The 21,064-nt window shown below is 39.1% G+C and overlaps 1 protein-coding gene across 1 annotated transcript; it reads right to left on the bottom strand.

Moving 5' to 3' along the window:
* Positions 1–5,333: 5,333 nt before the first annotated feature.
* Positions 5,334–20,400, bottom strand: LOC129454514 (uncharacterized). The gene is made up of 14 exons (XM_073859729.1): positions 20,181–20,400; positions 19,795–19,971; positions 17,061–17,111; positions 16,858–16,893; positions 10,342–10,374; positions 10,178–10,216; positions 9,274–9,312; positions 9,119–9,157; positions 8,533–8,574; positions 8,061–8,319; positions 7,825–7,964; positions 6,558–6,643; positions 5,941–6,034; positions 5,334–5,830 (listed from the first exon to the last, which is right to left on the bottom strand). Exons 1-14 carry the CDS (start codon positions 20,398–20,400, stop codon positions 5,805–5,807), a joined length of 1,281 nt encoding a protein of 426 aa, XP_073715830.1. The 3' UTR covers positions 5,334–5,804.
* Positions 20,401–21,064: the final 664 nt, after the last annotated feature.

The following is a 21,064-nucleotide window of genomic DNA, read 5'->3' as shown; positions in this document are numbered from 1 at the left end:
TGGTGTACTTTTTGGACTTCTTCTCCAACGGCACCTGCCAGTAACCTAGGCCTTTCCAATTCTCTCCACCGGTTCATCTATCCTGGGCATCGGGTAAGCATCAAATTGAGACACAGCATTGAGCTTCCTGAAGACAAGGCAGATCCTCAGTGACCCGTTTTTTTTTGGGACTAGAACGATGTAAGACTCCATGGGCTAGTTGATGGCTTGATCACCCCCATATCTTTTATAAGATTAATTTCCTTTTTCAGTGGGGCTACAAGACTCTCTGGTACTCAGTATGATCTAACACAGTCTCACCCCATGTCGTCAATATTTGACGACACTTGACCATTCGTCAATATGTGACGTGGAGGGTATACCTTTCGCGTCATTTTTTTTATGAACTGGGGACTTCAATACTATTACGTCCGTTGCATTCTCTTCTCCTATTTTCTTACCATTTTCGCGTCGGTTTAGGGTTAGATTACGCAAAATTAAACAGTGTACGCGAAATTAAACAGTGTACGCGAAATTAAACAGTTGTCACCTGGCGTTGGGGTTAGAAACAGTTGTCACCTGGCGTTGGGGTTAGAGTTAGGTTTGGGTAGGGATGTCATTATGTAAATCTAACCCTAAACCGACGCGAAAATGGTAAGAAAATAGGAGAAGAGAATGCAACGGACGTAATAGTATTGAAGTCCCCAGTTCGTCAAAAAATGGTGTGCCCTCCGCGTCACATGTTGGCGAGTGGTCGGGTGTCGTCAGGTGTTGACGACATGGGGTGAGACTGGGTTGTATGATCTCAGTCATATAGGAGTAGAGTTGGTCAAATGGATTGTGTGCTTGATCATGTTGGTCCTTCCGGGCTCCAGTCGGAAGAGTTTAGTGTACTGGGCCAAAATCTTTACAAGCTGTTCCCTCTGATCACTCTGCAGATGGTCCAATGACACCCCAGTCCCAGGCTCCGCATACTCCCTGTCTCCCTCTTCTTCTTCTTCTGGTATTACCTTATATGCCAGTAATGCCGTTTCTTTCTCTGGCTCTCTCTCTTGCCACTCCTTGGGCAAGTTAACAGGTTAAGTGACTGTTCCCATTTTTCTATGTTTAATATAGGGACCTTTCCACTTCACCAACAGCTTGTTTGTGGACAAAGGTAAGAGCTTTCTGTAGATTTTTACTTGGAGCCTTGTTTTGTAAAAATTTCATAAGGGATACCGACTTTGGAGAACAGTTGAACCAGGGAATTAACTACCTTGGCTGTAGTGATTGTGCGCAGTGGGAAGGTTTCCGGGTACTCTACCTGGTCGCATAGTCACAGATGAGTAGAGTGTACTGGTTGCCAGAGCTGATTCTTTCCAGTTGGCCAACTATATCCATGTCAATTTTTTGAAATAGAGTGGAGATTACTGGTAATGGACACAGAGGAGGTCTGGAAGACCTGCGAACAGCACTGTTTTGATACACAGCACAGGTGGAACAATAAGTAATTACATCAGAATAGATGAAGGGACAAAAAAATTAGAGCTGATTCTTTGGCATGTTTTCTGGCAGGCTAAGTGTCCTGACCAGGGTATTGTGTGGGCAAGGTTTAAAACAAAAGGCCTACAACATTTTGGCACAACAGGACTTTTGAAACCATCAGATACAACATACAGGACATTATTTTCAACCACATACACTTCAGCCCAGAGAGATAGAACTTCACCTTGATCTCCAGTTACTTTAGCAAACAGGGGTTGACATTTCATCATCTGCCTGCACTGTAACTGAGAACTATTGTTAGGTATTTTCCAGTCTTTGACCTCCAAACCTTCCATATATACTTCACAGATGTTCGCATATCCGGTACTATCTGCATTGTCCCCCTTTCTTGGTATTTAACACAAATTAGCCAATTTAGGTTTGCGCACAGGACAATTAGATGACTTATGACCAGACTGCTGGCAATAAAAATATATTTGTCTTATTAACAACAGAAGTAGTTCTACATTCAAGGCCAAGTTCCTTGGTTTCTTTGGCTGATGACACTGGTTGACGTGATGACACTTGTTGACAGTGTAGTCCCCATGAAACAAGCTTTATGGAACTCATACACCTATTTAACTTGTGGGAAAGCAGTCAAAAGATGGGCACTTTAACTCTCGGTTTTCAACACCTGCCAAACTGCGATAGACATTGCGGCCTCATTAACAACCAGGCAAAAGAAAGTTAAATCAGAACCTTGGCTAAATGAAACAACCCACAATGCCAAGCAGGTTTGTCGTAGAGCTGAGCGAAAGTGGAAAAAGGACGAACTACAAGTATCTCTCCAAATATTAAAGGACTGCTGGAGTCATTACCAATCTGCTGTGGAAGAGGCTAAAATGGCAGAGGCAGCAACTGCGTGATGTTATCATGTCAATATGGACCAAAATCTCTGAGGAATGTTTCCAGTACCTTGTTGAATCTGTGCCACGAAGGATTAAGGCAGTTCTGAAGACAAAAGGGGATCCAACCCGGTACTAGTAAGGTGTACCTAATAAAGTGGCCGGTGGGTGTATATATATATTAGGGCCGGGACTTTAACGTGTTAATTAAGATTAATTAATTACACAAAAAATAACGCGTTAAACATTTTTAACGCATTTTAATCACACTTATTTTTGCACTGCGGAACATTTCTCATTGGATGAGTTTCGGCGGACCGAATATACTGGAGCACCAACTAGCATTTATCATGACTTCAGACAATAACAAACCACAGTGAACATGAACGAAGAAGCTGATGAGATCGCTTTGGTTGGCCCAGTGGATGGGAATTTTTTTATAAAAAACAAAGTTATGGAAGCGTCGATAAGACGAGCATGGTTGTTTGTAAGCTAAGCAACAAGGAATTCACATATCACCGCAGCACATCGAGCCTCAAGTAATATCTCAATGCAAAACATATAGAAGCTAGCGTGGACGTTAGCCCGACTCCGGGTACAACGACTTTGAACAAAAATAAACAATATTTTGTTGCTTAAGCTTATGTATTCAGTCATTATTCATGGTATACTAAAAATCCATGTGAAAAAATAACTTCTGAATGTTCTCAGGTCAAATATTTATATGTGATTAAAATGTGATTAATTTCAATTAATTAATTACAAAGCCTCTAATTATTTATATTCCTATCTTTGTGGGGACAATTGGTCCCCACAACGTGATAATTACCAGGTACACACACACACACACACACACACACACACACACACACACACACACACACACACATATTGGGGCGGTTTCTCTGACAGGGTTTAGATTAATCCAGGACTAGACTATCTTGAGACAAAAATTGAAAATTTGTTATGAAACATAACAAATTTATGTTAAGGTAGGTCAGGGCAAGAATAAATCTGGCCTATAAAATGTGTTTTTCTGCTGCCACAGACTTTTCCGTGGCATTCTCACGGATTGGTTACTCAACTGCTTTTTCCTATTTTCAAACTGTCGATTGTCGATTCGGTTTAGGGTTAGATTTGGTGTTTGCGTTAGTATGTCACTTTGAATATTGGTTTATACTATTTTTTCTGATGTATTCTTTTATATTTTCTAAACTTTAAATAATTGTCGCCTGGCGTTGGGGTTAGAGTTGGGTTTAGGTAAGGATGTCATCAGTGGCGGTTCTACACGGAGGCCAAGGGTGGCCCGTGCCTCTGTAGACATGTCACTGGCCACCCCTGTGGCCACCCCGTGCTGACCAAATAAAAAAGTATAAATTTATTTTGATTTAACACGCGAGCGCCAAAAGCGGAACTAATGCGACGCAACGTTCTACACTGGCAAATTAGAGCGACGCACCCAACCACTGCACTGTTGCTGGCTGCGATGCTGCTCGGCGAGTGTCTCAATTTGTTCCCAATCTCCCGATGTTGTGAATGTGTATGCAGGTTCGGGCACTGGTAAGGACTCTAGCTCACTTGACATTGGGACACTACTTATTCTCCTGTGACGTGGCTGCGCGTTGTGATCATTCACAGCTGTTACTCATCAACAACCGGAAAAACCAACATCTCGCTAACTTTTTAAAGTTTACACATTGTAAAAAGCGCTGTAATTATGCTCTTACATATACGTGGATAAAATTGGAGGACTATTATTAAATGTTACATATAAAAATCTTTACAATTTAAAATAAATATTATTTTAAATATTAAGTAGATTGTGGTCCCTAACTGTCTAGCAATGTGTGTTTATATTTAAACTAAAACAAACGTTTGTCTTTATAAAAGTTTGCATTTCATAAAGTTTATTGAGTAGGCTCGCGTGATTTTCGGTTGGAGGGCTTTAGAAAAGGTCACGTGATTTCCAGTAAGTGAACATAGGGACCATCGATGCTGCTCACTGGTTTTTGCGTTGCATGGAATTTTTAGGTAACTAACGTTTGGCATAATGGCAGACTACCTAACCACAGTGCCCTGACTACTGAACAAGGGAGCTGATGAGACCCCCGCTCCTCTTTTGCACCTGCACTCACTCTTGTATTAAATAAATATGTATATGATTGTAAAGTAAAATAAAGTTTAAAAGGTGGTTTCCCGTACAGGGATTAGACTAGTCCTAGACTAAAATAAATGTAAGAGCTGTCCAACCTCAAAATAAACTAGCAATGCCATATCTTAAAATGCATCAGTGCCCTTTGTTTTGCTTCAAAATGCACACAAGTAATGTTTTTAGTAAGGCATGTTTGTTAACCAGTTATATTTCCTAATTAAACTAAGGCATAGTCCTGGCTTAAACTAATTCCTGTAACCACCCCTATAATCTTTAAATATCATTTCTTGCCATTTTTTAATGTGCCCCTCTGGTAAAACACTGGCCCCTCTTTGGCCCCCCTAGTGAAATTTGTCTAGAACCGCCACTGGATGTCATTTTATGTAAATCTAACCCTAAACCGAAGTGAAAATGGTAAGAAAATCGGACAAAACAGTTGAGTAACCAATCCGTGAGAATGCCATGGAAAAATTAGCAAACAATTCCATGACTATGCCACGGAAATTCGTGAGATCAGTCCTATAAATTTGTAATTACATTTTTAAATGTACTGTTTTACAAGAAAAGCAAAAAAATAAAATAAATAACAAAAAGGCACTTTATTATTGTTGTTGTATTTATAAAACAGTTATTTACTTGCTTGTCCTTTATATAAATAAGTTTTAACGGTTGAATGTTACCCTTGATTTATTTCTGACTTTCGAGAGAAGGTGGATGTCCCAAATAAAAAAAAGAAAATGTGAATTAACTTTGTCCTTCTCCACTATATATGTATGTATACTATATATGTATTGGATCATTTATTATAATTTTTGATAAGCAAAGCAAAAGTAAAAGCAAAGGGCCATGCATTATAGAGATTTTGACTACTTAGCTATAATAAAATTACAGATCACACAGTAATGCACAGTGGTTTATTGCTTTTATAAAACAGCAACAACAATAAACAATAATTAAAAAATAGTAATGCTCAAAATATATTAATAGTTCTTCCACCAAATAATATAGTTTATGAACTAAAAACAGATGTACATTTAACTTATTTTATTGACGTTATGTCTTCATCAGCTCCATTACATTCTGAAGATGACCAAAGATGTCAGTGTAACTGTATTACAAATCCATAATCATTGATCAACAACAAATCATTTAATATTTAAATAAATAATCACACCAATCAGTACCAAAAACTAAAATAAACAAACAAATAAAACTTTAACTAAACTAAAATGGCAAATTAACAAACAAATATAATTTTAACTAGATTAAGTCTTTTTCATCATAGATTGTTTGTTTATTTAGGATTATTTAGGTTCTTTAACACATGGACCTGTGAATAAAACAATTAGAACCATAAATACAAATACTTTTATTTCATGTAATGAGTATTTTAAAAAGGTTTATTGTTGTGTTGTTGTTATGTTGTGTAAATATATTTACCATCCAGTTTAATCTCTGGTTTGACTTTCTGAGGGAGTTTTGTCCATGTCAGTGTGAAATCTGAGAATCCTTTAGAAGTCAAAGTGCTCTTTAGCTAAAATAAAAACATTACGATTAAAATATAGAGATGTTAAATGTGTCCAAACATACTAATATGTGTTTTTTAGTGTTTTCATTTATTTGTCACTTTAACATGAAAGAGTTAATAAATGGGCAGCAGTAAACATAAAATGTAATCATTTTAAAGTTTATGACAAAATATAGGCTATAGTTTTGCTCATAAGTTTACATACATTTTGCAAATTTTACAGAGAGTAAGTATTTAGCAAAGAAAATTGTAAGTTTTGAATGAAAAGTGTCGTGAATAAGCTATCATATAATGCTAACATAAGTACTGAATAATAACCGCATAAAAAAACATAGTTCAAAAGTTTACATCCCCTCATGTCTGAGTCTATGAAACTCCTTTTTGTGTTTGTTTGTTTGCTGTCCTGACAATTTGCAGATTTTGCAAGGGGTTATGAACTTAAAAGAATATTTAAGTAACTTGACATTTTATCATATGTTATTTATTTATTTTCTTATGGAAGGTTTGTGAAAGTGTCTTTGTTTCTAACCTGATTAAGAATCGTGTTACTGACAGCTGGATCAGTCATATTCACACTGGAGAGAAATTGCATCATCACAAAGGTTTTCTCCAAGTCTGAAAACACAAACATGTAAGCACAGATTTTTTAAAAATGTTTCCAAGCTTAACCAAAGTACATTAGAAATTAAACAGAATATCCATGGGTTTCAGTCATGTGACTTTTTGCTGTTCCGCCATCTTTAGGAGCTTTGCAGATCCGCTCTAGGCAAAGCAAAGTATAAACACATTATTAAAATGTCATATTTAAAGCCTAGTCCACAGGTAAACATGTATTTTTGTAAACTCTACAATACTCTCCTTTGTTTAAAAAATAAATCTCCGCATCCACACGAACAAACAAAACCACAGCATGAACATGAAAACGCTGCAACCAGAGCTTCTGGAAAATCTTCACCCTGGCAGAAGTTTTTATAAAAGTTCTTACTCATGAATCCAAAGTTTCCTGAGACAACGGTAACGAGCATTGCGTCAGGTGCTTCCGCTATGGGTAAAACTCTTTATTTCTGAATACTGAATGTAGACTTGTTAATGTCTGTGCAGCCTTTTAGTCTACCAGAATGGGCTAAGTCTTGCTGAAATGCCATATCACCACATTCTTTCGACTAAAGCGGACCGGATATGGGATGCTACATTAGTGTGGTAGCACGGGCAGCTACACAGTGCATGTTCTCATTGTCTCAGTGAAACAGGATTACAATAATAACCTAGAGTGCTACCTATCAATATGGTTTACTTGGATTACGTTGCTCTTAGCAGCCGCTATGTAGAAAATAACTGATTAACAGCGTGATACAAAAGCAGAGCAGATGACTGCTGTGCAAGCAGGGGGCTCGACCAAGAACCTGTTAAGGTGATTCAGAAACGCACTTATGTAATACCGCAGCTTCTGCTAGGGGACCGGCAAAGGGCACAGAGCCGAGACTCGAACTTGGGTTGCCAAAGTGTGTCTGCGTTATGTTTCGGAGCACTGCCCACTACACCTGCTGCTCCAACAGGTGTGACAATGCAGCATTTTTACAATGCTGCTATGCTTTTTTAGAGGAAAACTGTTCAAGAAATTTGCCCTTATAATCGCTGGATGGCACAGGGAAGTGCTAGGCAGCTGTGGCGGAAACGTTATTTATTCTTCTGCAAGTCTTAAATCGAGCTGAAGAACAGAGTCATTACTCAGTTAAATTAAGGAAAGTAGTGTACTTGATCAATTGAGTTCAGTTCTAATGTTTTTACTGTAGTACCTTTCTCATACACCTCCACTTCACAGATTGAGAGGATTTTTGAGCTTCCAGGTATAATGAGATTCACATATTGTCCCTCCATATTGTCACAGTACACAGACAGAGACTGACCCAGTGGAATATCATCCAGCACAGCACATCTAAGAGAAAACAAATTCTTATAACCCCATGCAAAATTGACAGTTTTCTCTCATATGTTTTCATGGAGCAACAGAAACTTGCATCAATAACTTAACCTTGGATTATCGTTGCCGTTGTTTTCCAAAGAGTTTCCGATATGAATTTCTGCTCCACTTAGTCGACCCACACAGCAGTCTGCTCTGTTAGTGATGACGACTCGAGAGATGATGTACGAATGTAGAAGATCCACTCTCCACCACGGGTTATCAGATGGGAGCGTACGGATGCAGGTTAAAGGTAAAGAGTCAATGGCATTTGCTGCTACCCTACGATATGTGGATGATTGTATAGCCTGTCCTCCTAATGCCAAATTATCTATAAAAGGTTTAAGAAAAGATTAATTGAGAATTTATAAGCACATGCAGGCTCTTCTAACTTTTTGTATCCTGTTAGCACAATCCAGTAGATTTGATCAGGGATTTAAGGATTCATTTGGAGTTTGTAAACCAGTAAACACAACAGGAAAATAGAGGTGGGGCAATAAAACTGTGAAGTACAAAAGCATCTAATACAGGACATGGTTTTTACCTGGAGTTTGGACCGGGGTTTGTGTGAGAGAACTGCTTGTTTCTGGGGAAAACAAATGACAAAGAGTTACTTCCACACTTGATTCATTTGTGCAAGGCTAGTTCTATAGAACTATAACATTTTGAAAGATTAAAGGTTCTTGTAACGAGGTATGTATGTGGAGAGGAAGAAGGTAGAAACTGGAACACATTTTAATAAACAAAAATAAATGCCGGCAGCCCCTCACGGATGACTGCCGGCCACAAAAAAAAACATCAAACACATTAACAAAACACAGTAAAACAATGTCCAGGCCTGGTCCTCTCTCGTCCTCCACCGTTGTCGTTCCTTCATTTATACTTCTGGACTCCTCCGTGGGATACGCGCCGCTTCCACTGCTCTCGCTCATCCTGCTTGCCACAGTTCTTATACAGAATTGTTGTAGTTTTTACCTGAACTGGATGGGGTTGATTGGGAATAATCATCGGTTCCTAAAGTACACAACCAGTAATTGACATATTTACACTTTAATGGACACTTCATATGTATGAAACTGTAAAACTATGAAATATTAAAGGTTCTTATAAAGGAATGTTGAAGTTTTTACCTGAACTGGATGGGCTTGATTGGGAATAATCATCGGTTCCTAAAGTACACAACCAGTAATTTACATCTTTCCTCTTTAATAGACACTTTAAATGTAAGAAACTATAAAACTATGAAATATTAAAGATCCTCATACAGAATTGTTGTAGTTTTTACCTGGAGTGGATGGGGTTGATTGGGAATTAACAGTAGTTCCTAAAATACACCATCAATAATTGACATCTTTTTTCTTTAATGAACACTTTAAATGTATGAAACTATAAAACAATGAAATATTAAATGTTCTTATGCTGAGTTTACACCAAACGCGTTTTGGGGGTCAAAATGGTGTCTACCGCGCCTAGTTTGCCGCTTGAACACTTTGAATGCATTCGCGCGTGTAGAGCGGAGTAGACGCACGGAAAAAGCAAGCATTTGACGCGCGTCCGAGGCAAAATCCGCTTCTTGTGGGAGGGGCAACTGCTATGCGGTTGTCTGTTTGCAAGATGACTGATGTTGATTGTGCATTTATCGAGAGAGTTACCGGTTTGTATGTGGTAACCTTCCTATAGGGGGAAATAAACAGCGCGGGTCGATAAACGTCACGTGACTCAAAAGTGAAATGTGTATTACAGCTTACCAGGTTGCCCAATGTCCTCACTGACACTCTTTCAAGCGAGGTCCTTTTTATTCCTGTCTCATCTATAAAAATAAGAACTTGTGTCGTATAGCTCCGGGTGACTGCTTATGGACAATAACAAGCGTTGGTTGAATGAGTGACTTCGGGCGGGGCTGCCACCACAGCAGCAAGCAGGCTCCTGATTGGTTAACGCGAAGCGAAATTCCGCCAAACTTCAAATTTTTCAACTCGGGCGTTAGCCGCAAATTCGCGTGAACCGCAAAATGCACAAAAAGCACATTCGCGCGTGAAAGCGGCGGAAACGCGTCTTCCGCACCGCGGGACCTCCCGACGCGCGTCAACGCATCTTCACATTAACTTAACATTAAAATCACTCGCGCTTCACGCCTCTACCGCGGTTGGTGTAAATGCAGCATTATACAGAATTCTTGTGGTTTTTACCTCGAGTGGATGTGGTTGATTGGGAATTAACAGTAGTTCCTAAAGTACACAATCAGCAATTGACATCTTTACTTTTTAATGGACACTTTAAATGTATGAAACTATAAAACTATAAAATATTAATGTTAAAAATAATCTTCACTTAGGAATGTTGTAGTTTTTACCTGGAGTGGGTGGGGTTGATTGGGTATTAGATCCTAAAATACACAATCAGTAATTGACACTTTTACACTTGAATGGACACTTTAAATCGAACAGAACTATAAAACTTTGAAATATTAAATGTTCTTATACAGAATTGTTGTCGTTTTAAACTGAAGAGATTGGGCTTGATCAAGAAGACGATCAGTCATTTACATCTCTACTCTTTAAAGGACACTTTAAACTTAAATGAAACTTAAATTTTCCACTTCTCCATGGGTGAGTGACTTTCTTTAAGATGTTCTGCACTTCTGTTTAGTATTTGTTATCAGCTAGAAAGCATTAGTGATGATGGTGATGATGGTGATTTAGTTCATTTTAATATTTTTAGTTTTTAACATTTTGTACTGTTTAAAGATGTCTTTACATTGCATGACACAGCAGATTCACACTATTTAAAGTCCCTTGTTTTTGATCATTTTAACTCTCACATCTCATCTTTGAGAGTGACATCTCATTTTCCTGTGAATAGGGGCCTGTATTTATCAAGCTTCTCAAAGTGGCATTTTAGTTTTAATTGCTAAGAATTCATGTAATTTACCGTATTTTCCGGACTATAAGTCGGTCCGGAGTTTAAGTCGCATCAGTCAAAAATACGTTTTGAAGAGGACAATACATATATAAGTCGCACTGGACTATACGTCGCATTTATTTAGAAAATGATTTCACAAAATCCAAGCCCAAGAACAGACATTTTATCTGGAAAGGCAAGTTATTCAACTAAACAATAGCACAGAACAGCAGGCTGAATAGGTGTCCATACATGTTAAAGTAACACTAACAGTTATTTACACAATACACAATAGCATACAGAACATACCTGAGAGGCTGAATAGGCTAAATTAACACGATAAGCCAAATCAAGTTCAAAGGGCCCAAAGTCAATCTGCATCACTGAATCCATTGAATTACATAAATACAGGAGCAGCATAGAGTGGACTCTCTCGGCTGTAGACGGTAATGGTTTCTCTTGGTTCATATAAAATTAGTTTGACATATAAGTCGCACCTGACTAGAAGTTCCAGGACCCGCCAAACTATAAAAAAGTGTGACTTATAGTCTGGAAAATACAGTAATCCTACTTTTAAACCCAAGTATGAAAGGAAGTTATCAAAGCCAAGAGTCATTCTTACTCTCTCAGTTATTTAAGACTGCTCTAAAGGTCTCTGGTGCAATTAGGAGTTGCCAGTGAGGGTTTGTGATGGCACCGAGGAGAGACAAAGACATGTGCGCAAATGATTTAGAGAAAGAATGTCTTTGAAATGTTTGACGATGGGTCATAGTGTTTCTTCCTCTTACCAGTTTGGTTGTCTTTTGGAATCCATGGTGGCTGATTATATCATGAAATCATCTCGGGTTACGTATGTATCCCTTGTTCCCAGAGAAGGAAACAAGATGCTGCTTCGCCATAGTGGGAATGCCTGCAGGCATGAGTACATCTCAATGTGTATATCAAATTCAACCAATGGTGGGGCTGGATCCAGGAAGTATAAAAGGTGACCTTGCCTAAGCTAGTGACACTGTGGGAACACTATACCCAATCTGTCAGACTACAAGTGCCTGTCTGTGTGTAAAAAGCACCACTAAGACTTAGGCTCCCAAGATCCAGGAGTTGAAAAAGTGATCCAACTCACAAAACTGTACAAAAGTGAACGGTGAGGACCAGCCTACCTCATCACAAATATCCTGGACCAAGGCACCTGCCCAAGGGGCTTTAGAGTTGCTATACCTCTAGTCAAATACGCTCTGGCGGTTTAAGGAGAGGGCTGCCCAGAGGCTTTATTAGCAAATGAGATGGCCTCAAATTTACATTTACTCAAAGCCTGCTTGGCATCCAGGAATCCTTTCCTGGTCAAGCCAAAGCAAAAAATTCCTCAACTTAGCTGTTCTGAGCACATACATACCCAATGCTCACACTGGATAGAGTTAATTAAACTTCATTTGGTTCATATCCTTAAAGGGTGGTGGGCAAAATGCCTTCACATTTATTTTCCATAATACTAAAGGACAAAGCATTTGCGTGTGACCTTGATAATAAAAAAACAAGTTGCCCCTCAGGGAACCCCATGGTTAAAGGATGAATTCTATACAAGCAGGAGACAACCGAGACTGCATTGTCATTGAAATCCATTCTACACCCAGAAAAGAGGTCCTCTGTGCTGGAGAAGCACACTTTCCCTGGCGTTTTAACTTATGGGATATTTTTGGCCCTTTGATTCAACAAAGTGCTGAAAGCATTCTTTAGAAATGTTGGCCAATATTGATAGGATAGCATCTTGCAGTTGATGGAGATTTATGAGATGCACATCCAGGGCACGAAGTTCCCGTTTCACCACATCCCAAAGATGTTTTATTGGGTTGAGATCTGGTGACTGTGGGGGCCATTTTAGTACACTGAACTCATTTTCATTTTCATGTTCAAGAAACCAATTTGAAATTATTCGAGCTTTGTGACATGGTGCATTATCCTGCTGGCAGTAGCCATCAGAGGATGGGTACATGGTGTTCATAAAGGGATGGACATGGTCAGAAACAATGCTCAGGTAGGCCGTGGCATTTAAATGATGCCCAATTGGCACTAAGGGGCCTAAAGTGTGCCAGGAAAACATCCCCCACACCATTACACCACCAGCCTGCACAGTGATAACAAGGCATCAAGGATCCATGTTCTCATTCTGTTTACGCCAAATTCTGACTCTACCTTCTGAATGTCTCAACAGAAATCGAGACTTATCATACCATGCAACATTTGTTCAAATTGTAGCCTCTTTTCCCTATTTGTAGTGGAGATGAGTGGTACCCGGTGGGGTCTTCTGCTGTTGTAGCCCATCCGCCTCAAGGTTGTGCGTGTTGTGGCTTCACAAATGCTTTGCTGCATACCTCGGTTGTAACGAGTGGTTATTTCAGTCAAAGTTGCTCTTCTATCAGCTTGAATCAGTCGGCCCATTCTCCTCTGACCTCTAGCATCAACAAGGCATTTTCGCCCACAGGACTGCCGCATACTGGATGTTTTTCCCTTTTCACACCATTCTTTGTAAACCCTAGAAATGGTTGTGCGTGAAAATCCCAGTAACTGAGCAGATTGTGAAATACTCAGACCGGCCCGTCTGGCACCAACAACCATGCCACGCTCAAAATTGCTTAAATCACCTTTCTTTTCTATTCTGACATTCAGTTTGAAGTTCAGGAGATTGTCTTGACCAGGACCACACCCCTTTCTGTTTCTTGTAAGGGATTCAGTGTGTCAACCTGTGTATCTTGTTATAAGCACCTTTCGTACTATTGCCTCCCTGTGACACATCGCTTAAATTTTTTCCTAAACCCTGTAAGTCGCTTTGGACAAAAATGTCTGCTAAATGTCTACATTTAAATGTAAATGAAATGTAAATGTAACTCCTTATACTTTCAATACTGTATACCAGTCGAGGTGGGGCTTGAACCGCGAAGCTGACATGCAGGCTCCCAAATCTCTCCCATCAGTGAAGATTGTGTGCCTCGTCAAAGAATCCAATCCACATTTATTTATAAAGCACTTTAAAAACAACACTGTTGACCAAAGTGCTGAACACAGTCCATAAAATAAAAAGAATGATGCACATACAATAGCTCCCATGATCAAAGACACCACACAATCTCAGCAGACGCAGGTCTCGAACCCCGTGAGATGCAATCATTGTCTGACTCATCAAACAATGATGCACAGCTCACGAGAGTCTTTGTCCGAGAGACTTGAAGCTGGGCGCTCTTCTTGAAGACAGAGCAGCGGGAGGTTTACAGTAAACACACACAGCCCGCGAGTGTATGTTCCACTCCCAAAAACCTAACCTTCAGTGACTTTTCTGTTGCTTTTCTGTTCAAGGGTTAGGGTGAAGCTCAGTTATACTCAGATACACACACACACACACACACACAGATAGCAAAAAGCTAGCAAGGGCGTTTTCATGTCGCCTGTTATGTGTCCTGGCTCCTGCGTCACCCTGCTGGTGAAGTTACGCCCCACCATTGGTTAAACTTGATATAGACATTGAGAAGCACTTATGCCCGAAGTCGTTTCCCATAGCATCACTATGGCGATGCAGCGCGAGTTCCTTCAAAAAGGGAATTTATGATGCTTTTCTATTGCATAGTACCCCACGGTTTGGTTTAGTTTGGATTGGGTCAGCTTACTTTGGGGAGCTTTTCCATTGGGTGCAGTAAGTAGTACCGGATACTTTTTTCGTACCACCTCGGTTGGGGTTCCAAGCGACCCGAGCTGATACCAAATGTGATGCGAAAACACTGTAGATCACTGTTTGGTCTGAGAGAATTGTCACTAACAGCGTCATCGCTAATGTAAAAGATAAGCTTTACCTTAGTGCTAGCTTGCGCTGTCTCGAGCAAACATGTTGTCATCTGTGCTCTTCTATAAGTTCCCAAACTTCCTTTTAGCGATGAAAAACATCCACAGGTGTTTGAACAGAAACTGTGGCTGTTTCTCAATTCCAAGAATGCAATGAACAGACATGTGTTCTCATGCAGATTGGTCTTGCTAGGCGACCTCGGAAGAATGAACACTTTTGAGAATTGAGATGTGTGCGATCATCCATTTGGTCACCTGACCTCCACCATTGTTTTGCCGCAATGACTTCTGGGGCGTAAAGTGAGTTCAGCACGCAAGTCTGCACTCGATGCATTCTCGATATCAAGAACACATCCGGGTATTTTCATGCGTCCTCTGTACTTGTGTTCTTGAGAATTGTAATTGAACTTCGACGGTTAAATATGACGTAGAGTGAGAATTTTAATTTTGTGGCAGACTGAGAAATAAATAAATGTATGGGAATGTATAACAACGCTCTGACTTGTATGATGTCACAGCAGTAGGCAGCGCAAATATAACAACACGCCTATAATCCCTCTCACTCCGAAGTGTTACTAAACTCGATGGAAAAGCCAACCAAGCCAAAGTGAGGTGAGCCGACCCAAACCAAACCGTGGGGTACTATGCAATGGAAAAGCATCATAAGCTGTATATATATACTGTAGGAAGGTCAGTTAACAGCACACCATTTAAAATATTTAATTAAGACATTGTGGAAAAGTGTTTCAATCTCTAAAAATACTTTTTGTCAAATGTGTGTTGAATGTAAATTCCTCTTAGGAATTCACCATTTAATGTATATTTATCTAAGAATATTCTTAAATAATGAAATCTATTCAGTGATTGGTTCGTGCCCATGTCGTCATCTAAAAAACCCTGTTTGTGGTTCGCAAAGTGTCGTGAATCATCTCTGAGACTGACACTTAAGATTTAGTTGTGAACGACAACTTTGAGCCAAGTCAATTCTTAGCAGTGTTCTTGTGAGTAATTATCTTAAAAAATACAAGCACAGAAGTTTTGAGCGTCCTCCCTACATGTCCATGCAAAGCATGATGGGTAGTTTTGATGTCTTGTGAAAAGGTGGTTAAAACCATGAAATACCAAAGGTTGTCATATAGGAATGTTGTAGTTCTTACCTGATGGCCAGGTGAAAAATAATTCTATTAAAAATGTACTTCAAAAAAGTATATTAAGTGTATATAGTTAAAGTAGAATTTCACTTGTAGAAACATTAATGTTTATTGAAAGTGCGTCATATTTGTAGTCAAAATTTAACATACATTTCGAATTTAGTGCCTATTTGACAGAGAAAAGGAGTGTTTGTAGTCTCACCCCCTCAACAAAGATATTGGACTTTCTTCTTTCAATGATGCAAAATTTATGATTTTTACATCATTGAAAGAAGGAAGTGCAACACTGAAATCTGTATTTCTCCCGTCTCAGCGGCAACTGAGGAAATTATGCACAACCATTCAAAAACATCACTGAAAAAAATTATTCATTGAATTTAATCAATTTTTTTAAGGTAAGTGGTTGCAATCAATTTATTTAAGCTACATTCAAACAAAAAAGATTAGTAAAGTAAAATAAAATATAAAACCTTTGTTTAAATGTAGCTCAAACAAACTGATTGCAACCACCTACCCCAAAAAAATTGACCAAATTCAATGAATCATTTTTTTCAGTGATGACTGTGGTTATAACTATACAAACCTTAATGCAAATGGGTGAAGTGTCCCTTTAAGTGTATTTAATTATGTATTAACTTCAACTTAACATATATTTGACTACACTTCAAGTGTAAATAGTATACTAAAATTGAACAACTTTTTTTAAACTTCAAATGCACTAAAATATACTACTGAAAATCAAGATTCATGAGCAATTAAGCACCCTTACAGTACAATTGCATTGTATCGCCATTCTAATGGAAAATACTTAAAAAGCACAAATTATAGTTATGTTTAAGTACACTTTGTGCATACACTAAAAGTATACTTTTAAAAAGTACATATTAAATACTCTTTAAATAAATTACAACAAGTAGAAGCATACTTGTTTTATACTTCATGTACTTCAATCATATTTCTAATACACTAAAGTATACTACTTTTTTTACCTGGGGGGCCTGAATCAGAATAGCAAACATCCATTCCTAAAATACAGAAACAATAACTGATATTTTCACCATTTAAGACATTATTAGACTTTAGGTGCTTTTACATACAGCACATCATGTTAAATTAAATACATCACTACATTAATAAATACACAGATTTGGCCTGAAATGACAAAATGAACACAGATCAGATTTTGACTCACCTAAAAGTACAAAGAGAAGTCCTGACATCCACATGTTAAACAGATGATGTCCTAATACACATAAGATATAAATGAACAAAACATAGACAATTTCACAATTAGACTGAAACATTTATCTGTTTGATTTTATTACTTCATAAAATGTAAATCTAACAGAAATACTGCGATATTTCTCTTGAATGAAACTATAATTGTGAAAACATTTGTTTTACAAAAATTTCAATAACAAAGTTTTAATAACTGTTTTTTTATCATTTTTTTAAAGACTTGGACTAAGTAATGAATAAAGTCAGCCAGAATTGATGTGAACTCCTTTAATAGTGTTTATTCTTAGCGTGCGATTTCAAGAAACTTTTTGGTAAAAAGACAAAAGATGATTTCTGTAAATTCCAGACAAAGACTGACAACACTGAAAAGCATAAAATATAATATAGTTTTGATTTATTTGAGATATTTTGTAACATAATAGTTTTGACGAGTGTACTGTGGGGAAAATATGAATAAGCCTAAAGTTTATAATAATAATGCTAATTCTTGGGTTGCTGAAGTTATTGATGATAATTTTATAAAAGACATTGCTGTGTTAAAACAGAGGAAGAACTCATTAATGATGTGAAACTGAAATAAATTATTTGAATAAATCACATTATGACATTTTCCTGAATTTAATTTCTGCTGGAAAGTTGAAGTGAATGAAACATACCTTGATATATTAGCTGTTTTCTTCTTCTTCTTTCTAAACTGTTCTGTGTTCTTCATCTGTGACCAGAGGTAAATATCTCTCTACTCTTGTCTATCCCATTATAATTTCATGTAAAGCAGAAGTAATGATGCTCATTTGTCAAACAAAATGTGAATGACAGTGAATTCAGAAAAGCATATGAATGCATATAAAACAAGTATAATTTTGCACAGCTGCTGTATATTTGCAGTGACTCTGGTTGACAGATGTGTTGAGTCTTAGCAGCTGCAGATGGGACATCTCTGACATCTCTGTCTCTGACCACCAGAAAACTGAATATAACTATTTCAATGTTTTGCATTAATTTTATTTGCAAGTTGGATGGAAAGATAGTCGGTAATGACCTGCTTACTCATCCACACTGAATCTTCTCTTAAATCACAACCTAAATCCTTAATAAAGATGCTATGAAAGGTCCATTGCCTAAGAAGAATTATTTTTTGATTTTTGGTTCCCATGAAAAATCATTCATTGTTCAAATCTACAACGGTTTCTATCTGACAATGATGCCACAAAACTACAAAAGCTTAATTTTAAGACTGCACTCATGCACACAAATAAAATCACAAATTATGCATAAAGCTAAACTACTCCATAGTTAATAATCTAACCAAACTTTCTAAGAGAGTTTTCAAAGATCTACCATTAGTCATTCACTAGCTGACATCCCCACCACCGCTTCAATAATCACATCATGCCAACACTCGATTTACTGTGACACCAGATCACCTGCAGCAGATTTAGCTTGATCATCCTGTTATTCTGCTATTTTATTGAACTCTTTGTTATTGTATTCATCATATGTCGGTGTTTGGTTCCTGTTTCCCCTTATATTAACCCCATCTAAAAATGTCCCTTTAACATAGTTTTTGATATGTCTGTAGTTGTGGACAGATAAGGACATTGTGCAACACACCAGTAGTATTTTACCTTCTGGATTAGACAATGACGAGCATTATCGTACTTTGTTTTTGGTAAGAGAGAGTTTAGTTATAGTTTAGTGAGTGTAATCAAACTTTTATGCTCCAAATCTCATCATTAGATTATGAGACTTTAGACTGGATTACACAGACAGATATGTGAACAAATAGTGTTTACAGTTTCATGCTAATTGTAACATCATCCACCAGTCTTGTACCAACCAGGGACACATGAGAAAACAAGAAACAATTGCTTAAGCCAGGACTAGGCCTTAGTTTAATTAGGAAATATAACTAGTTTTAACAAACATTCATTACTAAAACATTACTTGTGTGCATTTTGAGGCAAAACAAAGAACACTGATGTATTTAATAATATGTCAGTGCAAGTTGTTTTCAGTTTGAACAAGTCTTATATTCATTTTAGTCTAGGACTAGTCTTATCCCTGTCCGGGAAACTGCCTAGTAAAGTTTACTTTTCTGGTGAAACTTTTTATGGGCGTTGATCACAGGGATGCGAAATTATCACCTTTCTGCAAACTTTGCCCTTTTGGTTCCAAAATAGGTCTGTCACAATGAAGGGTTCGGAGTCAATAGCAAGTTAACAATGTTTATTTAGAAAAGAAGGAGGTGCAGAGCAAAGTCAAATAATTCCCAGAACCACACTCGGCAATCGCCCTCGACTCACTCTGGATGTGATCACTACTGCCGGCATGAAGCATACACGACAGAAGGAGAGAGTGAGTCGGCACTACAGAATATAGTCCAGTTCAGATCTTGAAGAGGGAGAGCCACCCACGCTCACAGTCGATAATGCCAGTACAGACACCTCACGCGACAGAGGGTATGACGCACGCACAACTGAAGGTGGGTGAAAGGCGGAGATGGAAGATGTTAAATCCAAAGTTCTCAGACTGGATGTAATCCACTGGGGATGCAGATGTAGCTGACGCAACCCGGAAGTAACTGGTGTACCGCCTGAATACGAAGCGAACAAGCTGTTCCAAGAAACAATCAGAGTCAATAGAGTTCATATAATCCACAATGGTGAAACCTGTATATATCCACTCACGGGTGATGGTGATAGCCGATGAAAACCGGAAGCAACTGGTGTACCGCTTGAATACGAAGCGAACCAGCTGTTCCGAGAAACAAACAGAGTCAATAGAGTTCCAGTTAATATAATCCACATGCGAGTTATATCCGGGCGAAGACGAGCCTCTGGATGCGTAACCCAAACCTGGGGTATCTGGAGAGAAAGCAAAGACACGTCCGACAAGACAAGGCAAGGCAGCACGACTGTGACCAAACACTGAGCGTGCAATGAGAGACAGGACGACGTGCAATATAAAAGGAAAAGTAAACAAAACACCACCGGTGAACAATTACCGAAATGAGCGGGCGGGGTTAGTGAACACATGAGGAACTGTCACCACAGGTAAATAAACAAACACATACCCCACACAAAACCATCGATCACCCAGCAGTCATGACAGTAGCCCCCCCCAAGATTGGCACCAGTGATAAGCCCAGGCTCGTTTGCCGTAGAGCCGGGCGCTAGGGGTTGCTCTCGACGGTGGGAGGAGTCTTCTGACTCCATTGGGAAGTTACCGCCCGCCTCAACCCGGGCAGCCCCCGGGCAATAAGGTACTACCTCGCCACAACTTGCTTGCTTCATCGGGTGCGTGAAGCTTAGACAAAATCGACAGGCTTGTTGTAAAATTGAGCACCAGGCAAACACCGGAAGAAAAAGAAACTGCCAGCCCTGCGACTGGCAACCTGGAACGTCAGAACAATGTGTCCTGGCCTCTCTGACGATCTCCAACAAGTAGATGACGCCAGGAAAACCGCCATCATCGACCGTGAGCTAGCCAAGTGGAACATCGACATCGCCGCCCTCCAGGAGACACGCCTCGCTTCCAGTGGCAGTCTCAAGGAGAAGGACTACACGTTCTTCTGGCAAGGTCTGGAGTCAGACGAGCGCCGACTCTACGGGGTTGGCTTTGCAGTTCGCAACTCCCTCCTGCTATCAGTCGAACCACCTTCACAGGGAACTGAGCGTATCCTCTCACTCCGCCTTAGTACCTCCTCAAGACCTACACACATCTTTAGCGTCTACGCCCCCACACTTTGCTCTACAGCCGAGGCCAAAGATGCATTCTATGAGGAGCTTGAGACAAAGATAAGAGAGATCCCAGTGAAGGAAAATCTGTACCTGCTCGGAGACTTCAATGCCCGGGTAGGCGCAGCCCACACCTCCTGGCCACGTTGTATCGGACACTTTGGCGTCGGAAAGATCAACGAGAACGGACAACGACTACTTGAGCTCTGCTCCTATCATG

The sequence above is a fragment of the Misgurnus anguillicaudatus genome, chromosome 21, assembly GCF_027580225.2.
Source record: "Misgurnus anguillicaudatus chromosome 21, ASM2758022v2, whole genome shotgun sequence".
NCBI classification, from domain to species: Eukaryota; Metazoa; Chordata; class Actinopteri; order Cypriniformes; family Cobitidae; genus Misgurnus; species Misgurnus anguillicaudatus.
Note: the sequence above shows the minus strand (reverse complement) of the source record. Positions and strands in the feature narration are given on the sequence as shown.

What these genes read in the sequence shown, in the direction of transcription:
- LOC129454514 (XM_073859729.1), bottom strand. Translation starts at nt 20,400, where the DNA reads ATGAAGCAAGCAAGTTGTGGCGAGGTAGTACCTTATTGCCCGGGGGCT. An exon ending in ATCAACCCCACCCACTCCAG is followed by an intron (nt 10,217 to 10,341) that starts GTAAAAACTACA and finishes TGTGTACTTTAG; the next exon opens with GAACTACTGTTAATTCCCAA. An exon ending in ACCAGAGATTAAACTGGATG is followed by an intron (nt 5,831 to 5,940) that starts GTAAATATATTT and finishes TTTTATTCACAG; the next exon opens with GTCCATGTGTTAAAGAACCT.